The following is a 26057-nucleotide window of genomic DNA, read 5'->3' on the forward strand; positions in this document are numbered from 1 at the left end:
CGCTATAAGCATAGCATAATTTAAATGAATAAAAGCCAACTGAATACTGTTCACAAGACTCTAGACTGTCATTTAAAGGGCTAACTTCTGCAGCACCGAGTCACGTGACGCAGCAGCGTGCCGTCAATTTCTTTGAAGCGCTCCTACGGACGCAGCCTAACAAAAGTGCCTCTGGTAAGTTTGGTAAGTTTGGTTGTAAAGAAGAGAGTCTCTAGTTTCATTTGATATGGCACATTAAAAAATCTGTACATTTTTTGCGCATCAGTGCCCTGATAAAATTATGTCCACATGTGGAATCTCGTACCGCATTTCCTCAAAAGTAGAAAAAACATGTTAGTTATTTTGAATAACTTTCAACTCTAACACATCTGTGGGTCATTTCGTTTCATTTTAATATACATTTTGTTATATTTTATTTTATCATCACTGTGCAATACAGTTCTATTCATTAACATTAGTTAATGCATTCCTAATGTATATATTTACAGTGCATTTTCACATGAGAATGAATGGGTTCATCCAAAAGCTGAAAAATTTTGCTTTCAGAGGCTTTATATGGAGTCAGGATGAAAATAAGGTGCATTTCAAACTGTTCTGAGACCAATGAAGACAGACACACACTGGAGGTTAAGTCATTCACTAAAAAGGGAGCAAGGGAGCATCCTATAGCTTTCTATGCAGCTAAGTGCATTCACTCCTATAATCCATCCAAAAGTTCAGTTTCAGGCTGCAGATGATGTTTGGACCACACAACATGTTTGGCAGACATGGGACAATGGAAATCAGTACATAGATTCAGAATTTTAAAATGCAACATTTTATTTTAACTTGGTTGGCAGTGATTGGATGATGCTGGCCATTACTTTGAATAAGAATTATTTATTCAGCTTTACAGAAAATCAGCTACAATGTCTGTAATGTTTCAAAAACATGAATAACCAACACTTCTGAAAACATAATAAACAATTTGATCATAAAGATCTGACTTTCTATAGCTTAGTGTAATTTCACAACAAAGTCCCGCTGTCCACATATGTGACATAAATCTTTAGGAAAACTGTTTGCTCTAGAAATTTTTTTATTTCAAAAAAATCAAAAAGGGAAATGGAAAATGCGCACAGCAGTCACGCGGGGGCCTCAGGAGGTTAAACTTGTTACAGTATTACTTTCAGTTACAGCCGTTGTAAATTTAATTCACTCGCACTTTCAAAAATATCATAGTTAACATATCACTTTTAAAATTTCATTTTATATTTAGAGAGAATTAAAAATATTTTTCCCTTGTCTGTTGCAGTTACTCCTAAATCAGTTATTGGTCGGTTTAACACAGCAGGTGAGTGTCACAGGGCATTGTAGGAAACACATCAAACCTGTAATTGTCATGACTAATGTTCTTTCTATTGTCTTTAAGTGGATGGTACCAATCATTCAAAGTTCGATGAAGCCATTGCAGGTGTGTTGTTCTGCTAACTACTGTTTCTCTGTGCCTTAAGGGCAAACACTGTACCTAATTCCTTAAAAATCATAATTTTTCATGTTGCAGAAAATGGACTACACCAGAATGACTGAGCACCTGCTTAGACTGGCTGTAAATAAAAACATCTTCAGGGGTCATTGTTTCCCCCCCAAAATAGAACCACAGTGCTTATTTGAAGAACAATTGATTTGTTAAAAATCTTGACAGTGCTCCGTTGCATCGATTTTTGTTTGGATCTGTGTTGTTTTGACAAAGAATATGAAGCAAAAAATTAATGACAGAATAAATAACTTCTATTTTTATTCTCATAATAGGTGCCCAACCATCTTCTCTGGTTAATTTTTTTCTACTCCTTTTTCCACTCATCAATGAACTTTGTAGCTGAGCTCTTGAGGTTTGGAGATCGTGAATTCTACCGGGACTGGTAGTGAGTAATTATATTTCCTTTAAATTAATTTACAGTTTGCGAGGAAGGACCTCTTTATAGAAGTTTTATTTAAGCTGCCAGGGGTGGTAACCACTTCTACTCTGGTGTTAAATGTATTTGTTATTGGATGGCATTTGATTTGCTTTAAATGCAATTTATCTGGTTTATGTGTACCATCACTGCCTTTTCCACTTGCCTTTTATGTACAGTTGCAGGAAAAATTATCAGAACCCTTGGATTTGACTGGTATTTTTGCATAAAATGGTCATAAAATTTGTTTTAACCTTCAAACAGGACACAACAATACTCTGTTAAATGTGGTATCCTGCAGTTGTTACCTTAAAAGAATAGTTTATCCAAAAAAAAATTCTTCTGCAGAACACAAACAAAGAATTTTAGAAGAATATCTCAGCTCTGTAGGCCCATACAATGCAAGTGAATGGTGGCCAAAACTTTGAAGCTCCAAAAAGCACATAAAGTCAGCACAAAAGTGATCTGTAAGACTCCAGTGATTTAATCCATTTCTTCATGCAATCATGATTTCAAGCTCGATTACATTTCCTTCCGCTTGGCGCTTGCACAGAGCGCTAGATGGCATTAGGAAGTGTAATCAAGCTTGAAATCATGATTGCTAAGGAGACTGCTGATGTTAAGATTTATAGTGAAAAAGGAGTTACATTTTGGTCTGTTCTCACCCAAAACTGAATGGATCACTTCAGAAGACATGGATTAAATCAATGGAGATTTATGGATTACCTTTATGTGCTTTTTGTAACCCATTCACTTGCATTGTGTGGACCTACAGAGCTAAACTGTTCTTCTTTAAATCTTTGTGTTCTGCAGAAGAAAGAATGTCATACACATCATGGCATGAGGGTGAGTAAATGATGAGAATTTTAATTTTGGGTTGAACTATCCTTTTAAGGATACCTGTTGTAACTTACAATTAGTTTTGTTGGTGTATATTAATTGAGTCAGGTTGATTTATTCATGTTAATATACAGTTGTGCTCAAAAGTTTGCATACCCTTGGAGAATTGGTAATATATGTACCATTTTTAAAGAAAACATGAGTGAGCAGGCAAAACACATTTCTTTTATTTCTTATGGGATTCATATTCAACTGTAGGTTATGACAGAATGGCACAATCATAAAACAAAACATGGCAACAAAGAAAAAAATGAAATGACCCCTGTTCAAAAGTCTGCATACCCTTAGTTCTTAATACTGTGTTTTGCCCCCTTTTTTTTTTTTTTTTTTTTTTTTTTTTTTTTTTTTGATTTTTCCCCTTTTTCTCCCAGTTTTGGAATGCCTAATTCCCAATGTGCTTTTAAGTCTTCATGGTCGCGTAGTGATTCGCCTCAGTCTGGGTGGCGGAGGACGAATCCCAGTTGCATCCGCGTCTGAGACCATCAACCCGCACATCTTATAACGTGGCTTGTTGAGCGCGTTGCCACGGAGACATAGCGCGTGTGGAGGCTTCACGCCGGCAACCAAGCTCAACTCACCACACGCCCCACCGAGAACGAACCACATTATAGCGACCACGAGGAGTTTATCCCATGTGACTCTACCCTCTCTAGCAACCGGGCCAATTTGGTTGCTTTGGAGACCTGGCTGGAGTCAAGTGTATTGCCCCCTTTAGCATCAATGACACCATGCAGTCTTTTGTAATAGTTGTCTATGAGGCCCCAAATTCTTTCAGGTGGTATAGCTGTCCATTCGTCTTGGCAAAATGCCTCCAGGTCATGCAAAAATCTTTGGTCGTCTTGCATGAACTGCACGTTTGAGATCTCCCCAGAGTGGCTCGATGATATTAAGGTCAGGAGACTGTGATGGCCACTCCAGAACCTTCACTTTTTTCTGCTGTAACCACTGGAGGGTCAACTTGGCCTTGTGCTTAGGGTCATGTAGCCCATGCACAGCTTTCATGCAGAAGAATGCAAATTGTCTGCCAGTATTTTCTGATAACATGCTGCATTCTTCTTGCCATCACTTTTCACAAGATTCCCCATGCCTTTAGAGCTCACACACCCCCAAAACATCAGTGAGCCACCACCATGCTTCACAGTGGGGATGGTATTCTTTTCACTATAGACCTTGTTGACCCCTCTCCAAATATAGCGCTTATGGTTGTGACCATAAAGCTCTATTTTGGTCTCGTCACTCCAAAATTACAGTGTGCCAGAAGCTGTGAGGCGTGTCAAGGTGTTGTCGGGCATATTGTAACTGGGCTTTTTTGTGGCATTGGCGCAGTAAAGGCTTCTTTCTGGCAACTCGACCATGCAGCTCATTTTTGTTCAAGTATCGTCATATTATGCTCCTTGAAACAACCACACCGTCTTTTTTCAGAGCAGCCTGTATATCTCCTGAGGTTACCTGTGGGTTTTTCTTTGTATCCCGAACAATTCTTCTGGCAGTTGTGGCTGAAATCTTTCTTGGTCTACCTGACCTTGGCTTGGTATCAAGAGATCCCTGAATTTTCCACTTCTTAATAAGTGATTGAACAGTACTGTCTAGCATTTTCAAGGCTTTGGATATCTTTTTATATCCTTTTCCATCTTTATAAAGTTCCATTACCTTGTTACGCAGGTCTTTTGACAGTTCTTTTCTGCTCCCCATGGCTCAGTATCTAGCCTGCTCAGTGCATCCATGTGAGAGCTAACAAACTCATTGACTATTATACACAGACACTAATTGCAATTTAAAAAGCCACAGGTGTGGGAAATTAACCTTTAATTGCCATTTAAACCTGTGTGTGTCACTTTGTGTGTCTGTAACAAGGCCAAACATTCAAGGCTATGTAAACTTTTGATTAGGGCCATTTGGGTGATTTCTGTTATCATTATGATTTAAAAAGGAGCCAAACAACTATGTGATAATAAATGGCTTCATATGATAACTATCCTTAAATAAAAGACAGTTTTTTGCATGATCAGTCATACTTTCAAAATCAATACCAAAATTTCACAATTTCTGCCAGGGTTGAGCACAACTGTATATATATTTTTAGAATTTTAAATAAGGATGTGAAACCCTGGATTTAATAACTTGTTGATTCCTTCTTTGGCTGCATTTGTCACATTTTACTACTATATATAGTTTTGCTTTGAATCAAAAGTGGATGGTGAAACTTGTTTGTATGTTTTTTTAGGAACTCAGAGACAATTACATATTACTAGCAAAATTTTCCATATTATTGAACATTCCCATGCACAAATGGTGTCTCCGTTGAATGGATGGAGGTTGTGATAGAGACTGCAGACAGCTGTAGGGAGCCAAGATGACATACGACACAGTAAAACTCACATAGATTATAATGAAGAGAGACTGTAATGTGATCTGTCTGCAAGAAATATATGGTTATTTTCTGTTCATACTGACTGTGACTTTATGTGCTTCTCTCTCTCTTTCCTGCTTTCAAAGGCACTTTTACAAGCCTTTGCTGAGGAGAGGTGCTGGCAAGTTACTGAGCCAATCAGCTGTATTTTTCACCTCTGCTTTTTTCCACGAGGTGAGATGTGCATAAATCACACACTGTTTTAAATATGCTGTCGGGTCATGGCAAATGAAATTCAACAGTCTGAACAAGGTAACAACCTGTGTAAATATAATTTTAGAAAAGTGATATTTCAATGAGTGATACCAAGACAGCTGAACATTTCAGTGGCTAATGTGTTTACACATAGAATCTTACTTGGGTAAAACATTAATCCCAAAAGTATATGAAAAAATATTTTTTGGTGACTATAGATATTTAAAAACAACTGTCATACAAGTAGACAACATTGGGAAGAGCTTTTGACTTGCAGGATAATGTGTGATGTGGCAGTAGTGTTGTCAAAAGTACCGGTAATTCGGTACCAAGCCGATACTAAAATAAAAAAAGATGGAACGATACCAGTGTTTCTGCAGTACCGGTAGTACCGAGCACCGACTCAATCCGGTACCAGCACGCAATATGACTGACACATGACTGCTTTAAAATGCTCATTTTGAGTGCGTGCTCTGTTACTTCTTACACTGAAATGAACAATTGATCAAATTAAAATCATGAATTGTCCTAGTGTGATTTATTAAACCGCTAAAGGCTGCAATCTTCATGTGGAAGAGCTGCGTACTTTGAATGAATGTATAAATCCGTCCCTCATACATATTGAGAACCATTCACAACATGTATCAGATGACAGAGCAGAGCATTAATCTACTATGAACCACGCAGCACATGTAAAATATATTTATATAATTAAATCACAGCATTTGTGCTTTAATCTCAACTCGGCTTTATTTATATAGCATTTAAAACAACAGAGTTTACCAGTAATCTAAAACACAAAATACAAACACTCCAAAACTGTGTCCTACATTTCATTTGTCAGATTTCAGATGTGATTTAAAAGTGTCGCAAACTGTTTATCCGGAAAGTGAAGATTCAGGCAAAAAATACAAGTCATAATAAAAGCACATTTCAAAATATAAGCTAGAGCCCTGAAATTGAGGGAATTGTGACAGAAATATATTACAAATGTTTAGTAAAATTTGATATTCACTGTAATGATAATAACAATAATAATAATGAAGCAATATATCACAAGCAAGACTGCAGATGAATAAAAGTTTGGCAAAAAAAAAAATGCAATGACATGTTGAAAAGTTCTATTTTCACTTGTTAAAAAAATAAGACACCATTTTGATGATGAAATTAAATTAAACTAATACATGGAGTACTGGATAATAATAATAATAACAAAAAGGAAAACATGATTTGGTAAAGAATAAAACAGATTTCAGTAGGGCGCTACTTAAAAACAATTAAGCAACGCATCCTTGATTGAGAAACACTTGACGGAAACATGCATTTCTTTTAATGTATTATTTACATTGAAAAGTAACTTTTTAAATAGGCTAAACAGGTGTGTTCAATAGCACATTGTCATATTTAGGCTGTGGTAATGAAATTGGTATCGAAAACTGTGAAATTTTACTAGTATCGGTACCGACTCCTGAAATTTTGGTACCATGACAAAACTATTTGGCAGTGTTTAATTCAACCCTTATTACAGTATCTCAATATTTGTTCAAGTTTCTATGGGTGTTTCTATATAGAGATAGATGCTCTCAGGTCTGTAAAGTATAAGAACTCTTTAAACGAACAATACATTTAAACTAGCAAAAGAGCTCCACATTATGTTAATATGAAAGCTATAATAAAGAAACAAATAATTAGATTTAAAAATCTGGGCATTAATGAGTTTAACAAAACTCTTAAGCAAAACAAATGAAAAAAAATAAATAAATCTATTCAAAAATTTGTGAAAATACAAACACAATGTCTCATTGAAATTTGTGTGAAGCAGCTGTTCACCGAAGCAGCTGTGAATTCTAGAATCATTTGTAAAATTCTAGAAAATGTTCTTCACTCCCAAGGCAGTCGTCTCATTTCTCTGACTCAGAAGCAGGTGCCCAGCATTTGGCTGGTAGCCACTGTTCTTCAGGGGAGATCAAGGTCAGTGCAGAGGGATGTGTAGGATGAAGAAGAGGAAGAACCGGCTGCTATCAGGCTGCTGTTCTCTGTGATAAGCTGTGAGCTGAGCTGAGCTGGGGGAGGGAAAAGAGAGGAATGGGGGGGGGGGCAATGTATTCAATCCGCAGGTGCAGGCAGATAGTATTCTTAACAGTCTTATTAAAAAACATTGACCTTCACAGGACGCCTCAGACAGGACTCCAGATCACAGTAATGACTCTGAAAGCTCAGATGGAGAGATGGAGAGATGGAGCCATAAATCTGAAGTTTCTCTTCAAGATTATCTTAAATCTGAGCTTGAAAGACACTCAGTACATTTACATGTGCTTTAAAATTTTACATTTTTTAAAATGTATTTTTAATATGTCATGGAAACTCTTTAGTCCATCTGAAATCATACCAATTAGATTTTTGCAAAGTCGGACTAACATTCTTAGATAATGCATTTGTAGTTTGGCTTCTCCAGCATGTACGTATACACGTTAATTGGACAACAATTGGTCTTGCCGTTGTCCTCATGCTCTTTAAGACAGAGTTGACGTGCGTTGTGTATTACGACGCTTCCTCATCTGACTGACTTCCTTCAAATATTCAAATGCGCATAGTTTCATGTATACTCTTACAGACAGGTGAAGAATGTAGCTTGACTTCACAAAAACCGGTTGTAGCTTAATTACAACTGCACAAGTAAACATACTTACCAATTATTTTGTTTTGTTTGTGTCGATACCTGATTTGCATACTACCTTTACTAAATTGGGTGCTAAAACAATGCAGTGTGCACAACTAAACTATGCTATCAGTAGGCGTAATTTATTTTTAGTGATTTCCCCATTTGAAATGTAAAAAACGGGTTGCCGAGGACATGATCTAGCCCTGATCTAATGTAGAGCTGACAGGGATTCCAATGTTTCAAGACCTCTGGAGCAACCACAGGTTAAGCATCTTGTTAAAGGGCACAACAACAGTGGTCAACAGTACTATACTAAATAAACATTTTGTGGTGCTGATGCTGTGTTTCCTGCTGAGCCAGTTGAAAGTTTTCAACTGGATCTCCTGCTGGATGGGTTAGATTCATATATTGTGATAATCACTCAGGAGTTTGTAGCATGGTGTGTTAAAATGTTTTAATTTAAATGTTTGTCTTTGTCTACAGTACCTGGTCAGTGTTCCACTCAGGATGTTCAGACTGTGGGCATTTATGGGAATGATGGCTCAGGTAAAAATCTCTAAACATACAAAATACATTTAAGTTCTTGACAGGTGCATTCTTATATAAATAACCAGTGAAAATATGTGTTTTAGCAGGTAGAATACATGTCAAATACCATCTACATTACTCTATTTCACTGATAATAAATAGGGGAGACTGAGGTTGTTTGTCTGTCCACCGTTTTCCTGAACGAAGTGTTCAATGATAAATAACGGAAGTTTTTTTGCATCATTTTCTGGTCTCCAGTGATTTCACTTGACATATAAGGTAAAAAGGATAATGTTAAATAATAAAAATTAAGTTACACATAAAAGAAAGAGAAAATATTATTTATTTATATAAAATGGGTTTGCATTGTGAGGAACTACAGAGCTGAAATATTCTTCTAAAAATCTTCGTTTGTGTTCAGGAGAAGAAAGAAAGTCATACACATCTGGGATGAATGAGAGTGAGTAAATGATAAGAGAATTTTCATTTTTGTGTGAACTATTCCTTTAACTCAGGGGTGTCAAACATACGGCCTGGATCTGGCCCGCCAAGGGGTCATCTCCGGCCCACGGGATGATTTGCGGGAAAAATAAATAAGTAATGTTTGAAAACATTCACGTTGATTTAGCCTGTAACTTGGGTGAGATGTATTCATATTATTATTTTATTAGCAGCACCAGAACAGATAAACATTTAAATTTGAGGTGTTGCATGTATTTTATAGCTTGCATGATCAGTGGAATTTCTTGTAATTACGTGGGACAATCACTCAAGCACTCGCAGAGTAACGCGTATCAGTGAACGCCAGACATGTCTGAGGGTGACACAAGTTCCATGGCCACACATTCCCACAGGGAAGTTTCTCTCACAGAAATAATGACAACATGGACAGGTCCAAGGATAAATATTAGATGTAATTGTAACGATAGCCAGCTGGTGTTTAGCTGTGCAGTGTGTAAATCTCACTCCCCTGGCCTCAAGAGGTGCACTAGCAACTGACACTAGAGGCTGCAGCCTTTAGCCTCCCATGCCAGAGACGCCGGTTCGAAACCCGCTTGGAGCAGGTTGAGCAGGACCGGTTCTATAATAACTGTTGCATTGTTTCTGTCCCATAGAACTATTATTAATTTTAAGCAGGTTTCAGTTCCTTGCTGTTTATGTTCAGTTTCAGATGGTTTATTGAGGCTAAAGCTCCAGCCAAGGAGCGAGCGGTTCTCTCTTTTTCTTGTAAATATTATGCTTGATTCCCTTCAACTAATTGTGTGTGTATTTGTGATGGAACCTCTGGTAAATGAAATTAGTAAATTCTGTGTTTTTCCTTTTGTTCAGAGTTTATAATTAGCACCCAGCAACCTGCCAAATGTGGATAATTTATGTGCAGTGGTGGGTTATTTGGGTGGCGGGCGACTTATAAAAAACTTGGTGTGACATGTGACAAGAAATGCTGCCAGACACAAAGACGTGCTTTTGAAGAAACACACTTGATTATATTTTGAAGAACAGATGAAAGAATAAAGCCGTTGATGTGCATATCTGATTCGCTGTGTATTCAGAGGTGCTCTGCCACCCATAAGCGCAGCGCTTCTCATGGAACAGGTGCATGCAGGGTGCTTGCTGTTTCTGCTGTTTCAGTCATCTGAAAATACAGTAGTTTGAAACTACAAGAACAGTGTCATCCATGAGAACGCTGCAAATGATTTCAGACCATCTCAGGAGGTGCTCTAAATTTAGTTCGCTTGATTTCCACGGAGCAGTTCGCATTTACACACATTGTAAATGCAACATTGATTAATTCCAAACATTTGTGACTGAATACATAACCATACAAAGCAGATGACATGCAGCGACATTAATGAATTGTCTTGTGTGTCATCATAATTCACTACAGCTTCAGAAGTGGTGTTTTATATACCTTTATGAATAACCAAAGGAGCTGGTAAAAACAAAAATGAAATGGTGAAATTGGGCATTCACAGTCACTGTGGCTGGTGGGCAAATTTTTTTTTTATCTTTTTACCCCAGTGTTAGCTATGAAAACAGCATCTTTTTATTTTCCTGCTCCAATTATCCTTAGCTCCATCGCTGAACTACCGGCATCACCACAGAAAATATATTTTAACCAAGTTATGGGATTGCAGTCTGAACTGAATGTAATTAAATAAAAAAGTGTGCACCATGAAATAACAACAAAACAGTGCGCCTTTCTATTGCGTTGTTCTCGCTGGCTGTACTCAACAACAAACACAGTGACTGGTTTAGTCCGATTCATGACTACATTACCCTTATGAGGCATTACTTTTAAAACAGTAATTCACCAGCTCACGAGTTCTCGTTTTGAATCAGTTTGACGAATCCTACAGTGAATTAACTTACTGAATTACTCAGAGGGGCTGAAAGAATATGTGATTTTCTGCTAGTTGCTCTCAGTGATGTCGTAATGTTTTGTGTACAAAGTTGATAAAATATGATAATATATGATAAAATGTTGTTAAAGATAATGAATAATTTTAATACATAATTTTAAAAGTTATTTAAACAAAGTTAAAGAATATATATATATATAGTGCATCCAGAAAGTATTCAGACCCCTTAATTTTATTCACATTTTGTTATGTTGCAGCCTTATGCTAAAATGCTTTAAATTATTATTCTTTTCACATCAATCTACACTTCATACTGCATAATGACAAAGCATAAACCAGATTTTTGGTAACTTTACAAATTTATTAAAAAGAAAAAACTGAAATATCACATTGACATAAGTATTCAGACCCTTAACTCAGTATTTAGTTGAAGTACCTTTGGCAGCGATTACAGCCTCATATACACACACACACACACACACACAGTATATATAATTTATAAATATAAATTTGGCCCCCAAGCAATATCACTTGGTCCAATCAGGCCAACGAGCCAAAATGAGTTTGACACCCCTGCTTTAACTACTTCAGATTTTTAGTTAAATTGAGACTGGATGTATTTTTACTCCAACTAGCACTTAAAATATTTCTTGTTCTCCATCTGGATCACTTGTTTCAGTAGTTTTTACATTGCTTCTTATGGAGACCGGAACCAGAAAACAGTCAAGTGGCGGTCAGAATCATCATAGTGCCGCCCCATGGTTAATCAGGAAAATGGTGAATAGGGGTTGGTTTGCACAGTCAATTTTTTAATGTTAGCCCTCTTTATCTACACTTACTGTATTTATTCTATTGGATCAACACATGTTGGGACTGGCTGGCACAATCCCAATTTAGGAAATATTTTGGGACATTGAATGCTTGTTTTTTTTTTTTACCCAGGAACATAGGATTTCATTTGAACCTAGTTGGGTTATCTCAATGTTTGTTCCACCAGAGATATTCCACAAAGAATAAAGATTGTGCCATGCAGTCCTATATAGTTTTTTTACAAACTGATCATATTTAGAAATATTGTACATGTCTGAATGTATTAGTTACGGTTTACCTGCAAATAAAAAAAAAAAAAATCTATGTTTCAGCTCCCACTGGCATGGTTAGTGGCCCGGTTTTTTCGTGGTAACTATGGAAATGCTGCAGTATGGCTTTCATTAATTACTGGCCAGCCAATTGCAGTTCTGATGTATGTTTATGACTACTATGTCACCCACTACCAGGATGACCCTACAGTCGCTGAAGCTCTGTAACCACATTGTAAAACCTCATAAGTTGAGTTAGTTTAAATGATTTGTGGAAAAGATTTGCCAAGAGTCAAGCTTAGCAGCTAAACCTCTATATTTTGCTGTAAAACTAAACACAATTGGTACAATCTACAACGCTGGGCACCTGCTTCTGAGTCAGAGAAATGAGACGACTGCCTTGGGAGTGAAGAACATTTTCTAGAATTTTACAAATGATTCTAGGCAGTCAGGTTTCCAATAAATCTCTAAATAAACCATTATAGAGAAAGAATTGCACAGAGTCTGAGTCTTTAAAGATTCAGAATGTGACTCTAAAAGGCGTGTGGTGTCAAGTGTGGTGTCAAGTGCTCGTTTTAATTTCCTAAAACCTGAGCTGTGACTGCTGTGTGGATTTTCTATTTAACTTGATGATTTGTAACTGGTAGCTAGCACATAATACACATGCAAAATTGTTATTATTTTTTTTTTTTCAAATTGTTTATTATGTTTACAAGAGTGTTGGTTTTTCATGTTTTTGAGAACTAGATCAGAAATTAGCATAATTAATTCTGATTCAAAGTAATGGCCAGCATCATCCAATCACTGCCAGCCATGTTAAATAATAATAATAATTATAATAATTTACATTATAAATTCTGAATCTATGTGCTGATTACCAATGTCCCATGTCTGCCAAACAAGTTGAGTGGTCCAAACATCATCTGCAGCCTGAAACTGAACTTTTGATAGGAAGATTGAATTGAACGCAAAGAGAGCTATAGGGGGCTATTTAACATGCTCCCTTGCTCCATATTTAGTGAATGTATGCTGTCTGTTTGCACTGGTCTCAGAACAGTTCGAAATGCACCTTATTTTAATCCTAACTTAATATAAAGCCTTGAAAAGCTAGATTTTTCAGCTTTTGGGTGAAACCATTGATTCTCAATATGACAATGCACAGTAAATATAGGATTTCTAAGGGGAAAATGCGCTAAAGTACACATTAGTGTACATTGTGTTTAGCAGCTTGGCGTTTCGCAATAAATTGCTCAAATTTTTAAAATTACATATCGGATGAAACTAGAGACTCTAATCTTTTGACCCAAACAGGTTTCAATGTAAAAAACTTAATTAGGTTTCTTACCAGATGTAGTTTTGTTGCTGTTTCTCAACTCTGCTCTGATAAACTCTGCTGTAGTCGGCGCCATGTTGTTTTGTCACATAACTCCAGCCGTCGAAGGTTTACCCCTTTACTGACAGCACAGTCTCCTGAACTGTGATCAGTCAGATTAAATGAATTTAAATTAAGCGTTGCGTATAGCAAAGCCAAAATACAACGTCCATGCATGTGTACGTGGGGTCATTATTAAGATTAAGATTAAACTTCACTAAATGAAACCCCTTATGTTGTGAGAGAAGGCAACATACATTACTGTTTAAATACTGTGAAATGTTTTTTGGAAATGCCATCAATTGAATGCAGTTTATTACTGTATAAATGTATCCTTTTTAAATTAAATACCAGTTCATAAATCTACAGTATATGTAATACTGACATCCAAGGGTAACATGTACAGACAGAAATGTGTAATTTTTAAAGAGTATATATTTAAAGCAATATGCAGTATGACACTGTTGATGTGTGACTTAAGATTTTTGCAAAGGGATTTGAGAAAGCTAAAATGTTAAATAAAAAAATTGTTACATGCCTAAATTGTCTATGCATATCTTATTTGCTATGATTATTTAGAATTGTGTTTGTGTGTATTTAAACTGTTTAATGCTATTTTTTGAGATGCTATCTGTGCAGAGCAAACCACCGTTATAGCATTGTGGGAACCCACTCATCAAAAGTGCACCACCCTGTGGCAGCTTTTGAGATTAAACACCCTATAAATTATGCTACTGCACAATTATTTGTTTTTGTGGAGACATTTATCAACTGTAATTGTATTCAGTGGAGAGAACCGGATGCATTATAATCTCACAGTGTGTTATTTTTCACAGATCAGGCCCTTCCAGGGCAATTTGTCCTCACATGATGAGGGTGCCAGATCCTTACAATCAGTGCAAGTTTGTGATAAATGGCTTTGGAGATAAGTCTTATAATAGCTGTGGGTCATATTGTATGAACATTACCATCGTGTGCTGCAGTGGCACAGACGTGCTTCAAGAATCTGTGCTGTGCTATCTAATAGGCTGATATATACAGTGCTATACTGTGCTCTGATCGGTTTAGTACATATTGCCATACACACAAAAACAGTTGAATGACCGAAGAATGATTGCAGCGTGGATAATCAGTGCTATAAAGTATGTCACAGTGCATTTAGTTTAACAACTAATATTGGTTTTACAGCATAGTAAAAACTTTAGCTATTGCAGGTACCTAAAAATTTAAGTTATGTACAGTATATGCTGACAAAAACAAAAAAGGAATATAATTGAGACCTGAAGTGACTGAGATGATTGGTTGCTGGTTGGAAAGTTCATTTCCATTTTTCTTTCAGTGTTTATGCATTTTTGTTAAGACAGCTTGGAGCTTGTGCAGGTCATTCACAGGGCAGTGACAGGATTGTCAGTTCTGTAGCTATAATTACGTCAGCATGAAGAGAAACACTTATGTATTATCCAATGGAGAGGAGTATCCTTTTTTTTTCATCACTCTGAAACGGGTACCCAAGCTTCAGGTATTTGTTATACAGTATAATCAAGCTGTATTCAAGCTTTTTACTTGTCTGATTCAGTCAAGCTTGGTGACAGGCAAAACCGTGGTTAAGAACTAAAGCACTAGTTTTAAACCCAAAATCCTTTTATATTTCAGCAGTTACATTAGTGTTTATGTTTGTTTTTGGACCAATTCAGTACAGGGGCTATTATCTATACAGGGCCTATTATATGTGAAAGCAGGGGCGCCTGCAGGATTTAATCTGAGGGTACGTGCAAAAATCTGCCTAATAAACCTTATATCTAGGGGGGTCCGGGGGCATGCTCCCCCAGGAGATTTTTGTGTGTGTGTGTGTGTGTGCAAAAAACAACACCAAAGCATTTAATTCTGGTGACTTTGAGATAAGCATTTGTTTTATTTTCTTGAGTATGTGTAGCATTCATGTAACTATTGGCTAAAGCATTTCTTCCAGTAACTGTTCAGACAGAAACAAAAAAAAAAAAGCAAAACGCACCACAACAAATAGAGCAGAACGCATCAGTTGAAGAAGTTCTTTTTAACTTGACACAGCGTCTAAAAATGCAGCGCTCCAGTGAGAGATGCTAAAAATACAGTGAAACCTGACGCAGTTGTCAAAAGACATCCATCTAGCGAATGTTTACATGGAAAACGATTGAAAAATAGAGCGAGCGGACACAAAAACACGTTCAGATTGAACAGCCCCTTGTTTACATGACACAGCACTAGCTGAAGTTTCTCAAAGTTACCTCTCAAAAAGACAGACTTTTGTTTCAGTTGACTGTAGATAATTTTCCACTTTATCCAGCGCTGTTTGTTCTTTGCATTCGTAAATATCCCGATACTGTTTTACTGTGTGAGAAACCGCTCCAAATGATTCAGCGAGAGAGCTCTGAATGAATTGTACTGAATCACGAATCGATTCAGACCATTTTGCAAGCCTGTTTGGCCAATTCACTGAAAAGAACCGACTCAAAATAATTATTTATACGCAAATTGGGCATTGCTAGTTCTTTTAAACAGCCAACAGAAATACGGAACTCATTTCATGATTGGTGAAATATTCTGAGAGTAAATATTTCTCAGGTCAGTCGGAGCGCTCATGGTATGCACAGTGCGTACAGCCGTACAGCTGCAGGCGCCACTGTGTGAAAGATCAGTGTGGATCAAAGTGAGTTTGACGATCATTGAAGTATCAGGAACTTTATTATTTTTTCTATTTTTGTTGCATTGACTGGCACAGGTAGTCTCATATGTGAATTGCCTGGATGAGAATGTGTTCCAATCTCTGTATTTTGTTATGGTGACACCCTGTTTAATGTCAGGCAGAAGACTGAACCAACCCTTCCAACTTACAATGTCCAAAGAGCACTTAATAAGAGCTCCTCTGTTCTAGATATTCATCTGTTAGAGCTGCACTAGCCTATTCTTTCATGGAGCCAGAACAGTCACATGATGTGTTGATGGAAGAGATCAGAGCCGGCCTGTCCTACAGGCGAAACAGGCAGCCACCTAGGGTCCTGACTTTCTTGGGGGGCCCCGCAAAGGTAATGTCAAAGTAAATGAACAAGTTATAATATTAAGAAACATTGATAACTTTTATTTTGAAATTCTCCGCAGTCCAATGGTTTCTATTGCACGCACACACTCGAGAGAGTGTTCAGTGCACGAGGACCTGATCATTTAACATACAAATCACAATGAGCTTTGAATAATCACTAAAAGACAAATAACAGAAAGTTACAACAAATAAAATAACAGCAGTTTATCTAAAATAGGCAAGAAGTAAGCTAAGCAGTACACAATAATCTGCATAATTTATTTATAACGCAAAACATTGCTGGGAAATGGAGCGCCGCTTCTTTTCAATGCAATATTAGACACACACAGATTGCACACCTTGCTGAATAATGCGCATGCCTGACAGAAATGCAGGAAATAAATTATAAAAAAATATTGCTTTGTGGCTATTTGAGGCTTATTTTATATAAAGGATAGCAGAAACAGCGCTTGTCAAATCATTAGGGCTTTTCACACTACCTCAAGAATAATCTGCTGGGGAAGGAATTCAGACACTGCCGATATACAGTAGTGAACATATGAGCAATTAATCTGCAAAGATCTCTGCTCTCTAAGAGATATGTGTTTATTCTTTACATTTGTTTACAAATATATTTCGGAAATATTTTGTGGTGTTGTGTTTATAGGCCCTACTTAAAATATGTAATTTTATTTATAATAGTTTCTACATATACAAGTCAATTTTTAACATTAAAAATTGTATAAGTTAACAGTATTTAATACAATATGAACTAACATGAACAAACAATAAACAACTGTATTTTACAACTGATCTAATTGACATTAGCCAAGATTAATAAATGCTGGAAAATTGTATAATACATTGTTAATGATGCCTAATGCAAACCTTGTTGTAAAATGTTCTGCAGTAATTCTCATACTTGCCGTTTCGATGACCTCATATTAATTGAGACACTGGTTAATTTGTATTTCTAGAAAAAAGTTGAAAGGTGATCAAAAGAAGGCGATAAAATGGTGACTTGTCACAGCATCTAAAATACACATATTCCCTTATGCATGCATGTACATTTTAACCTAACATCTTCATGTCGGGGAAAAAAAGCTACTGGACATGTTATTTGGCATCTATTGAGCTATACACTTTAGTGCTTTTTTAGTGCTTTCTATTTAAAAAACATCTGCTCATCACATTTGCAGTGGTTCTAGGATGTTTTATAGTTATGACAATTTTCACACCGGGGGGGTCCATTTTCATGATTTCACATAGGGCCCCACAAACCCATGGGCCGGCCCTGGAAGAGTTAACTATACCATATAGGTAACTATATTTTTCTGGGGCAATGTTAATGACCAATCAAGATTTTTGTTCATTGTTTTGGGTTTGATTTTTTTAATTTTTTTTTTTAGATTAAAAATATATCTAATATATCTTAAGGGTGCTGTGAGCGATTTTACCCATTCTACTTCCACGAGGCTGAGCCACTGAATTAGCCATGGCCCTTTTCCCAAAACACCGCACTCCAAAGATACCAAATGAGCTTTACTGAGGCCGACATCATGCAGAAACTGTTGTTAAAAACAACAGCAGGAAAATAGTGCCCTCAACTGACTACTGTTATAAACAACATGGCATAAAAATATCAGTAAGCCTCAATAATTCACTGAAACTACAATACAGTGAGAATAAGCAAAATTATTGACAGCCAGAAAGCATCAGAGTCTGCGGCCCGCAAACACATTTTTGTTTGCTGTTTACATAGTCTAGAGCTGTCACAGAGACATGTGAGATATCTCACGGCACTTATTTCAGTCATATTTTTCAGGGAGTATGACATTTTTTTGCATACATTTCCATGAAAAATCACTTACAGCACCTTTAATAGTATAAATGATTGATAGCTGAACACAGCTTAGCACTCTATGATGGCATCAGGTCTCAGAAAATCATTCAGTAACATATTTTACTTTCAAAAGTGTATGGCTGATCTATAAATGCCACATGTAAATATGATGCAAAAAATACAATAAACCAGTAATAAAATGTCTTCATATCTTTGGTTAATGAAATTTTGGAAACATAAGCATGGAGCCGTAGCTGATGGATGAATTTCCAGACAGGAAATGTGGAAAAAGTTTTGACTTGCAATATTAATATTTCCTGTTCTTTTATTTGAGCTATCTGGCTGGTATTCTGACACCTTTAAAATGAACCTAAAACACATCTTTTTTTAAAAGGCCTTACATGGAGTTTAAATTATAACAGGTTTTTCTGATGAAACCTGGTATAATGTAAAAATTAAAGCTTTGTTTTCACTCCTTATTTAGTTTATGTTTCTAAATAGCATTGCATTTAATAGTATGTTCAATTTTAATTCAGAAAATTCCATTGAAAACAATCAAATTGAAGATTATTGTACCCCTGAACCCTGTGTTTGTTATGTCAGGGTTTATCCAAACTAAATCGAACTTCCTGTGACCGTATGAGGATAAACAGAGGGAAGGAAACAGGCAAAGAGAGACAGAAAAAGTGACATGCAGCCCTATACAGAAGAGAACAGCATCAAAAAGAGTGGTGGAGAAACATTCTGCCTCTTCAAGGTGAAGATGTTCAGCATGTTTATGGCACAGGGAATTAATTTTTTCACCATTAATGGGTCCACAACAAAAGTTTTAATTACAACATTTCGGTTTCACCAGGGAAAGACTTTTCCAAACTAGAACAACATCTCTCTCTTTTACATGTGAAGGTAAGCAATCCCGTCTTGCTGTGCATGATACTGACTATGGTGCAAGATTTTCAATTATACAATTTCATGCCATGCCACTTTTTCCCCTGCATTTGTAAAATATTTGGAGGAATGGAGGAATTCCAATGTATAATCATTTGGTTTCATTATTATTATTATTATTATTATTTTATTATTATTATTTTTTATTAGACTTTGAAGGTACAGTTTAGGTACTTTTTAGTAAGAAAGAGAAAAGACATTAAATTTGAAAGTACATTCAGTAGAATGTTTACATTTTCATTTACAGCATATTTTGATTGTTCCCGCATCATAAAATCATCCCACTGCTTTTATATATTTGAAAGAGTCATAGTTTTCCTAGTGCCTCTTATGAATCAGTATTTTGCCACAGCGAGGGATCATTTGTCAGCCACAGATATCCTGCCTGCATCAAAAGCTCTGACAGCGACTCACATAGAGATATTTATTTGGACAGCCTTAATGCATCACTGTGTCTCTAAGAGAGGACCATTAGTTTTGTTGTTGCTCTTGGAGAATGCACCCCCTCTTTATATTTGAGAGTCAGGTTCCAGATGACGATTAGCTAATATACTGTTTTAGAGAGGAGGCTATAGCGGTCACCACCTCTCCCACAAACATTTTGTAAAGAAAAGCTATCAAATATTAGATTATTTATGCTTGACATTATTCAAATATTTAAATTGATTATGAAGTGTTTTGTCTGTCATCTAAGCAACTTTATTTTGGTAAATAAATATTGTATGTTGTTTCCAGTTAAGATGTAAACTGAGTAGAGGTCTTGGTAAATAAACGCATTGGGGTCAGAAGTCTGATGACTTCAGACACTGCTCAGAACTGACGTGTGTATTTTCATTTGTGTAATATTGGAATACACATCTATTCCCATGAATCTTAATCTCAATACAAATACTCTTTATTATATAAACACATTTTACACTGAGCACAATCTGAACCACGCCAGACTGTAGGCACCTCTTCACCAAGCTGTTTGTTTATTGGGCTCATTCCTTCTGCAATTGAAGGAGAGATTATGTTATATTTGTCTATTTTCCATGATGCGACATTGTACCATGTGAAATGGGTTTGAGATGTAAACACACATGCAGTCTTAAAACTGTCATTGTTTATATGTCCTGGCATAACAAACCAAAGTGCAACATGACAAGAGGAACTAAACTGACACTATAAATTGAAAACATGCTGTTTTTATAACTATTCTATTTCTTTTACTATCTCAGAAGCTATTTCTGCCTGATCTGACTTAAAATTACTTTTGTTGGTATAACCTAGACTCAAAAAATGATTTCTGATATAATTATTTAAAAAAAGATATTTTTAGATGTATTTAAATATGCTTAACTTTGCAAAGTATTAGTTTAATCAATGCTTAAGCAAATGTAGTTGCTTTGCCATTTACCAAACTTCACTGTTTAAAATGTATTCATTTTGTTTACTATGTTTGAAAAGGCCATACTGCTCATTAATTTTAATTAAATAATTCCCATTTATTTTGAATTCATAATATGTACACTCTTTAAAATTTACTCAATTCAATTTTATGGAAATTTTCCATACATTTGAAATGCGTGAACTTTAAAAACAGACTAAAAAAAAATGTTGTGAGTGTAATTGTCAAGTTAATGCAGGCATATTAAATAATATTCTTGACTTAAATAAAAGTAGTTAATTTAGATGTTACCACATAAAGCACATTTTTAATGTTATCTTACAAAACTTTTTACAATGTGTCTACTGCATCAATACTGTCAACAGTGTGCAACAATAAATGTTTTTATCGTAGTATACTAACTAAATAATTTTGCTTGTGTTCAGTGTTGGGTAAATTACTTAAAATAGTAATCCACTACAAATGACTAATTATTTGTTTAGAAATTGTAATCAGATTGCTTTACTAATTACTTAATCGGGAAAGTAATCACATTACTAATTACATTACTTTTAAGTTACTTTCTATAACACTTTTCCGCTCAACAAATTCAAAATAATGTCTATTTCATTCTTGTTCATTGTTACACACAAGTCATACACTCAGCACCTCACATTTCTCCTTTACAATGACTCGTTATGGGGCCATTATTCATGTATTCTACATAAATAATATATAAGAAATAAGCATAACCCTATTACGTACTTAAAATTAATACAATTGAAAGTCAGTAACTAATCTGATTACAAGAATTAAAAATATAATGCATTACACTACTTTTTTGACAGTTATTTTATTAGATTACAGTAACTAATTACTTTGTAATTAGATTACACCCAACACTACTTGCGACCCACCTACCACATTCCTGGATTACCTTTGTTTTAATTTGTTTTTTTATTTTTACTTTAAAATTGAAATGGAAGTTTGGAAATGTCCGCATTGAACTTTTATCTGAGTTAGTGTGCTCTGGTTCTATACTGCAACGTTTGGTCTTTCAGTTTTGTTCTGTTAAAAAAAAAATGGGGTTTTGTTTTTTGGTTTTGTTCTGTTCATTTTGAATGAAAAATGAAAAGGATCATTGTAAAAACTGGATGCACAGTAAAAAAAAAAAAAAAAAAGTCAGATAACCTACAAAACATGTGCTTCATATAACTAACTGATCTTATTCAAGTCAAAAATGTTACTTAATCTGACTATATCAACCTGACAAATTAGGTTATATCAATGAAAATAATTTTTAAGGATTAGAGATCTAGTAGAAACAGATCCTTAAGGTACCAATTGCAGGTTACAACTTTTTTCAGTGTGACTACAAAAACAAATTTGTCCTTATAATTGCAAGTTTTCTTTATATCTCTTGTGTTTTTGGTGCAGATCCAGTCCCAAAACCATGGAGATGACCCAGCTGGAGGGGTCATCGAATGTAAACCTCACATCAACATCAATCCCTCCCCTAACAACCAACACTTCTCCACCATATAGAGAACCTTATTTACACAGACTTGTCCACCTGGATGAAGGCCTCTATAATGACTTTTACAGCCTGTGGATTGCTCTGGTGGTCATCAACACCCTCATCTTTATAGTAGGGATGACCCTCAACATTCTGGCCTTGTATGTCTTCTGCATCAGGACTAAACCAAAAACTACGCCAGTCATCTACACCATTAACCTGGTAGTGACAGATCTGCTGGTCAGCCTCTCCCTTCCAACTCGTATCATATTGTACTGCAGTGGGGGGAAATGCCTCTACTGTACCTATTTGCACATATTCAGCTACTTTGTGAACATGTACTGTAGTATCCTCTTTCTTACTAGCATCTGTGTGGATCGCTACTTGGCCATCATGCAAGTGGAGGCCTCACGGAACTGGAGAAACCCCAATGTGGCCAAAGTGCTGTGTGTTTGCATTTGGCTGTTTGCCATCATTGTGACATACTCATTTCTCACAACGGCTTTTAAGCACTCAGCCTACTGCCTCTCCAAACTCTTTGTGTTGACCTTATTTGAGTTCTTCCTGCCAATGGTGATCATTGTAGTGTTTACTATTAGAATCATGTGTGCCCTATCCAGCCCAGGCCTTATGCAGCAAAGCCGCGACAGACGCATGAAAGCCGTACAGCTACTCTTAACAGTGCTGGTGATCTTCACCGTCTGTTTCACGCCATTTCACATCCATCAGGTTCTGGTCTACTTCCATCCTGACCTGCCCCATCATGTGATCATGTACCATGTGACCGTCACTCTAAGCAGCCTAAACAGCTGCTTGGATCCTGTGGTCTACTGTTTCATCACCATTAACTTTCAGTCTACCATGAAGAGATTTTCTAGGAAGACAGAAAGACAGCAGACAAGTGGCGACATTATCAGTGTAAAGAAAAGTTCTAACGGTTCAGGCACAGTGATTGCTATTGCTCATAGTATGATAAGGATAAACATGAGCCCTGCCCAGCAGGGAAGCCAAACAGTATAAAGGACTGTAGCAGATACAGTATTTAAATGGTTGCCATTACCATGTTATACTAAAGCAAAACCAGTGACACAGATGGACGTTTAGACAAATTTGTGTTCCTTTGCATCTGTGACTGAGTTCCTTTATGAACTGTAAATATCTTAACGTGGTAATTGAATAATTTTACGGGCTGAATTTGCACTCGCTTTCAAATGTGACAGTTATACAACTGTACGTTCATCAACATTACACTAAATGCTAAACAGCATGCCACAACATTTTAAAGCTTGCGATTTTAGAGCATAGGTAACAAACTACACTGTAAAAAGTGGTAACCTGCTACCATAAGGAGCTATTTCTACCTGATTTAACCATTAAAATGAGTATTGTTGGTGTAACCTAATGTATACAGGTTGATTCAGTGATTGTAAATAATATTTTTGACTTGAATAAAAAACAGTTATATTAGATTTTAGACTACATGAAGAAACTTTTTAGGTTAACATTTTTATTTTACTGAATACATATTTACAAACAAGTGTTTGTTTACACATATCCAACTTTTTCCTTTTTCGCATCAGCATAAGTTCTTAGTTGATAATGTTATGTTTAGCGTATTAAACTTAAACTACTTCGAGATATGACAGCCAACAACTGCACAAGTTGAGTCTGAACTCATTTTAATAATAATTTACACTTAAATTGGTTGTTGTTCTCTGTCTGCAATGCTCGAACTGGTAGTTTCTTATAAAGATTGAACAAGAAACAAGAGATTGAACAGTCCAGAGACAATTAAAATTATATGGCGCAGCCCAGTGGTTAGTCAGGAAAAGACAACAGTGTTAAAGTTATGGTGTGCTTGGGTTTTAGGCTTTGGTTCTATGTAAATAAAATGTTACATCGGAACCACTTTTCCATTGTCATTACATTCAGAGTAAAGCTTGTTTAATCAGCTGCACACAAGAGTCAACTGTAATAAAGGCAAGACAAGACCAATCACAATACAGTATTCAAATAGATCTAAGAAAGAGGATCAATCAAATTAAAATTATTGTGATGAGGATGTCATCATCATAGGTCAATGGGAGATTTTCAAACTTTAAAGGGGTCATGACATGCCTTGTGTTATTATTTTCATATGTTCCTTGAGGTTAACTTTACTTATAATGTTTGTAAAGTTCCTGGCAAAAAACAAACAAACAAACAAACAAAAAAAATGTATATATTTGTGAAACATGATCTTTTTCCACTCTCATTCTAACTCTCTGTCAGAAACACTCGGTTTTGGTGCTGCTTCTCCTTTAAGACTTGACAGTAAACACCCACTGTTATGACTGGCTCCCAGCTCTTGTCTGACCTGCTATCTCCTTTAGTGATGGGAAGATCGGATCATTTTACTGGATCTTTGAATTTCATTCAGCAAAATGAACAAATCTTTATTAAAGTCATTTCTTGAATTGTCACGTGAAAGCCGAACAGGCACTACAGGAAACAGAATTGATTAGTTCACTGTTTCCCAACCACTGTGCCGCAGCACACTAGTGTGCCTTGAAAGACTGTCAGGTGTGCTGTGGAAAATTATCAAATTCCACAAAATAAATACATGCATGAAAAAAAAATTCAGGGATCCAAACTCCTCACCTTTCGGAGAAATTTGCCATTTTGAAACCATAATCGGTCACTTTTGTGATTGTGAAGAGCAATGATTAATGTGCAAAAGTGACTTATATTTATACGCGTTAAGGGTCTTTCACATGACTCGCGTTAGCGCTGCAGAATACATTGAAGTCTATGAAGTGACGCCACTTTACACCAAAGTGTTTTTCACACACACGTTTTTGCTTCAGCAATAATGTCGTTGAGAGTAATAAGCAACAAGAAATATTTAAAAACTGTCCAAATTTGTGAAGAGACATTGAATGTCTCATCATTTCTTTTAATTAAATATTACCTTATCATTTACGAATATCAGAGTCCCCAGTTACTGAACTAATTTAAATTCACCAAGAAAACGCTTAGACCTAAACATAAATGAGTCCTTTTATTACTTTCTGCTATCAAAGCAACTGCAAGCTTTTTTTCTCTCTTCCAAATATGTTTTCAATGTTTATTGTGCACACCTCCCGCTTTTTTAAGTGGCAAACTTGTAAAATCGCCCCTCTGTGACACTTTCTGCAACCCTTGTCATGTGGAGGGTAATGCGGCGCTTGACACTGGCGTTGAACGGAGCATTGATGCCTCAACTCAACTCATGTGAAATGCACTTTACAATGACGAAAGAACATTATTGAAACTCAAAATTATTATTATTTGTCTATTATTGTGGTAATAATAACTTTTCTGATAAAAGCCATGCTCAGCAGTTTAAATAGGCTACTGTAGGAAAATGATACCGTAGATCTGCTTTGTGTTTATAATTCTTATACTGGAGTCAGTAGATTTGTAGCCATGCAAGTTTTAATAAAGGAGAAGGTAAGGACGTTATTGAAACTCACTATTATTAGACTATTATTGTTGTCTTTTTGGATGAAAAATAATGCTCAGACTGAAGGAAGACTATAGATCTGCTTTGTTCTTTTAATGCTTAAACACTATAAAGTCTCTTGGTAGATTTTGGTCATGAACGACTCAAAATGATTCACTGACTCACTCATAGCACATAAGACGCTCATTTGTCGCCACCTAGTGACATTTCCAGAAGGGGTCACTGATCTAATTAGTTAATAAAATTGAACAAATTTGTGAAACAGAAGCAAGCCTCACCAAAATACTCTTTATTTTGCAGCTAACTCTGCATAATTGTAAACATTAATAAACTTGAATCACTAAAATAGCTGGAATTGGTGCTTTTAGCTTATTCTTAAAAACAAATATCCCCAGAAAA

At 36.0% G+C, this 26057-nt stretch overlaps 1 protein-coding gene and 1 pseudogene across 1 annotated transcript; both read left to right on the forward strand.

Annotated features, from left to right (window-relative positions):
* LOC127454560 (diacylglycerol O-acyltransferase 1-like) overlaps positions 1-13134 on the forward strand; it is a 51162-nt pseudogene extending 38028 nt beyond the window's left edge.
* Positions 13135-18869: 5735 nt separating this feature from the next.
* LOC127454515 (G-protein coupled receptor 20-like) lies at positions 18870-23568 on the forward strand. The gene is made up of 3 exons (XM_051721807.1): positions 18870-19098; positions 19198-19247; positions 22096-23568. The coding sequence occupies exon 3, from the start codon at positions 22112-22114 to the stop codon at positions 23192-23194; it is 1083 nt and encodes a 360-aa protein (XP_051577767.1). The 5' UTR covers positions 18870-19098; positions 19198-19247; positions 22096-22111; the 3' UTR covers positions 23195-23568.
* Positions 23569-26057: the final 2489 nt, after the last annotated feature.

The sequence above is a fragment of the Myxocyprinus asiaticus genome, chromosome 16 (assembly GCF_019703515.2).
Source record: "Myxocyprinus asiaticus isolate MX2 ecotype Aquarium Trade chromosome 16, UBuf_Myxa_2, whole genome shotgun sequence".
NCBI classification, from domain to species: domain Eukaryota; kingdom Metazoa; phylum Chordata; class Actinopteri; order Cypriniformes; family Catostomidae; genus Myxocyprinus; species Myxocyprinus asiaticus.

What these genes read in the sequence shown, in the direction of transcription:
- LOC127454515 (XM_051721807.1), top strand. Translation starts at nt 22,112, where the DNA reads ATGGAGATGACCCAGCTGGAGGGGTCATCGAATGTAAACCTCACATCA.